At 40.1% G+C, this 3678-nt stretch overlaps 1 protein-coding gene across 1 annotated transcript; it reads left to right on the forward strand.

The window, feature by feature from the left end:
* LOC109820403 lies at positions 353–1739 on the forward strand. The gene is made up of 2 exons (XM_020386535.1): positions 353–1133; positions 1225–1739. Exons 1-2 carry the CDS (start codon positions 808–810, stop codon positions 1487–1489), a joined length of 591 nt encoding a protein of 196 aa, XP_020242124.1. The 5' UTR covers positions 353–807; the 3' UTR covers positions 1490–1739.

A 3678-nucleotide genomic window follows, 5' to 3' on the forward strand; every position in this document is an offset into this window, starting at 1 on the left:
CAAAAATAAAATAACAACTTTAACCTAACCTCGGCCAGTCCCGAAATCAGATGAATATTCCCAACGTGTTGACAATACGTGGATTATGATCCTCTATGCTTCATTTTGATATTTGACAAATCATTATTATGTACTCACAATCATCTATTGCTTATTGTACAGTCGTAATTCATCATTAGTGAAAATATGAGAAATGTATGCATTGTTAGACTTACATGATTCGATTGCAGCCAATTCTGAGAAGCATGTTGGTTGGGAGTCTTTTCAATTTAAAGTGTTATCGTAAAACAAAATGCATGAGAATAGTGGAGATACATCTGCATTCACACTGAGAAATGTTTCAATAATGGAAGTTGGGACTACATAATTTTGCAAATTGAATACCAACTCGAATTGTCAGATCCCAATCAGCTAAAAATTATCAAATCCCATTATGAATAGCTTCGATCCCACTAGTACTCTGCTTTCCTTTTTTTTTTTTTCACCCCTCCCTAAAATTAAAAAAGACATGCGAGGCAAAGGAAGAGCGAGAAGCACAATGGGATATCCTAAGCCTGCCAATAATAGGACTTATTCTATCCAATACAAAGTCCTCTCCTCCAAAAACTCTGTTTCCAAATTGACCAGCCCCCAACAAAGGAAAGTTCTACGCAGGAATCCAACACAAGGATCAAGTCCAAAAAAACACCTCACCTTTCCTCCCTCCTATGTCAAATAGAATCAACTACCTCCCTTCAACAGGAGAGGAAATCCAAAGCCTCTCTTATAAGATTCTCCTCAAGAAATCTTTATCCTTCAGAAACTTCAATGGAGAAATATCACTACAGAGCGATTCCTGTGGTCTGTTCCGCCGTAGTTATCATGGGCATGGCTGCTTTTACGTGCTGCCTCACCGCGGAGTTCAAGAAGTCCAAGTCTAGTGACATGGGAGTCAATGGCAGTACATGTTGCATGCGGAGGAGCCCTGCATTTGGGCTGGGCATCTCTGCGCTCGTCCTCCTCTCAATCGCACAGATTGCAGGAACTACCGTGGCAGCCACAGGAACTACCGTGGCAGCCACAAGACTGTGTTCGAGGGACCATAAGCCAAGGAGAACCCGAATTCTTTCAATTGTGTTCTTGACTCTATCTTGGTTGGCATACTTACTCCAAAAGTTAATTGCAGATAAATATATCTCATTCTCCTCTGTCGTAACCCCTTTTGTTAACTCTTTGTAACTGCAGGATTAGCTTTGGATTGGCTGCAATCCTGCTGGGCACAGGATCAAGTATGAACAATAAGCAACCTTATGGACGAGGATGGATGAAGGGAGAATGCTACGTGGTCAAAGATGGCGTGTTCGCAGGATCAGCAGTATTAACTGCTACCACTGTTTTATTTATAATTGGATTCACTTTCACGACGACGGAGAGATTAGCGCATAGACGAACAAGCCCAGATGAAGAAAGGAATCAACAGCAGCAGCAGCAGCAGCAGCAACCAAAGTAGCATCAGTTATTGTTCTCCATTATCGTTGTCCCTCACCACTAGGTGATATTCTAACAGCAGAATAGGAAAAGGAAAGTTTGACAAATAAAATATCTGTCTCTGAGTGGAGGGTCAACAAAGGATGGCCTTTATAGGTCTTCTCTTTATTTAAACCTCCACCACCCCTCCCCTCTGACACACAATTGTATTTGTAACCAACCTCAATCATGTAATCCCTGTAAAGACACTGCATACACTGTTTTATGCCTTATTTTTTTTCTAATTGTTATTGACTGGATAGAGAATATCAAAAATGTTTTGTTACTGATTTACTTATAGATTTGGAATCAAAGGTTCCTGTTGGTTATAGGTCTATGTGCAGATTGCCTTTAGATTGGTTGTTTTCTAGGGTGGGCATCAACTTACCGCAAGTTCTAAACAATGGTTGGATATCAGAAACTTATAACAATTGAGCCTGTTTGTTATTTGCATTTGCAAATTAAGCAACATTTTGCGCCAGACAACAAAGGAATTGCAATTAAGTTGGACCATGATTTTCCGCAAAAGGACATTTTTCTGCGTTTTGTAGAAAATTGAAGTCATACCGAAACAAACAGCACTCTTTCACAAGCCAAGCAGATACAACAATGAAACTGCTACGACCAAGCTATGCCCTACTGTAGCAAGCATGCACAAGATATTTGAAGAAAACTGACGTAAATCGTTGACCTCCTCACCTCAAAACGGAGTGATTCAAGATTCAATAATGGAGGATATCCCATCAATCATTCACATGAAGGTCCCTAAAGCAGACATCCAAGCATGACATTCCCATAGGCAGATTCTTGAAAGTAGTGTCCTCATTTTTTTTAGGTTTCCAGGTTAATTAAATAACACAAATAAACATTATATTCTCATATGGAAGATCCAAAGTAAACGAAATAGATTACGAAGGATGCTATGCAATACAAATTCATCTAAAACAACTAACCTATCTACATGTGACTCCTATGCCTTCATAACCCGGTCATGTAACTGAGTACAATGTCGGACCCAGTTCCACAAGGGAAGCTGGGGGTGGATTATTCATGTATCGGGAAGTTCCCGAAAGAATACCACGGGTGATATTCTTAGGGATAACCCAATCACTATAAAAGTGATAAGTAAAACATCCACATTTAAACTCTAAATGTCGGAATGTTTTCCATTATTGTTATCAAATTCACTAATTCTCATGAGTTATCTTGTTGAGACGAGATTCGATCCTTTTGACAGATTAATCTTTCCTCACAAAAATCCCCCACTGATCAAGTCAATTGACGGTGGGTCCACTAAATTTTCTGTCCGCCAATTCATTGCAATTTCCAAAGCTTGACGTGTTAAGCCTGATTACTTAACGTTAAAACCCTTCATCGAGTGGCCAATACAAACCAGTATTTCTACTGCTACTTGTATTCCACTCTCTTTGCTTTCAGGTCAAACCTATAGAAGTTAGTGCCACAACCAAAATCCCCTCTCGATTCCTTCAATGAACGAGAGGCCCATAAATTGAGCGATCAAACCTTCATACAGTTAGGATCGTCTTAAACCTCCCATTCGATCAAACCTTCCTACAGTTAGGACCAAAACCAAAATCCCCTCTCGATTCCTCCAATGAACAAGAGGTCCACTTTCAAATCGAGTGATCAAACATTCCTATAGTTAGGATCAACTCAAACTCCCGCTTGGTCAAACCTTTCTACAGTTAGGGCCAAAACCACAATTCACTCTCGATAAACGAGGAATTCACCTTTAATTCGGTAATCCAACCTTCCGACAGTTAGGATTATCCGAATCTGTCTGATTCTCGGAGTGGAGATCCCACTTCTAGTTTCTTTTGCGCTGGAAATAGAATATAAAATTCTTCCTTTCCAGAATCAAGGAATAGAATATAAAATTCTTCCTTCCTTGTATTCGGGTTCGCCTTCACCCTAAAAGAAGACCGGAAAATAGAATATAAAATTCTTCCTTTCCCACACCAACTTTTTCCAAGAATTTATCAATCTAGGATTCATCCTAGGAAGTTTCTCCCGAATCCTAAGCAGGGATAAGCCTGCGCCTAACACGCGCTGCTGGTTTAGTCTTTCTCCATAGAAAAAGACACCAGAGTTCGATTCTGGGGTATCCTATCCTGAAACCTAAACAGGGATAAGTCTGCGTCTAACCCGCGC

The sequence above is a fragment of the Asparagus officinalis genome, chromosome 8, assembly GCF_001876935.1.
Source record: "Asparagus officinalis chromosome 8, Aspof.V1, whole genome shotgun sequence".
NCBI classification, from domain to species: domain Eukaryota; kingdom Viridiplantae; phylum Streptophyta; class Magnoliopsida; order Asparagales; family Asparagaceae; genus Asparagus; species Asparagus officinalis.

What these genes read in the sequence shown, in the direction of transcription:
- LOC109820403 (XM_020386535.1), top strand. Translation starts at nt 808, where the DNA reads ATGGAGAAATATCACTACAGAGCGATTCCTGTGGTCTGTTCCGCCGTA. An exon ending in GTGTTCTTGACTCTATCTTG is followed by an intron (nt 1,134 to 1,224) that starts GTTGGCATACTT and finishes TTGTAACTGCAG; the next exon opens with GATTAGCTTTGGATTGGCTG.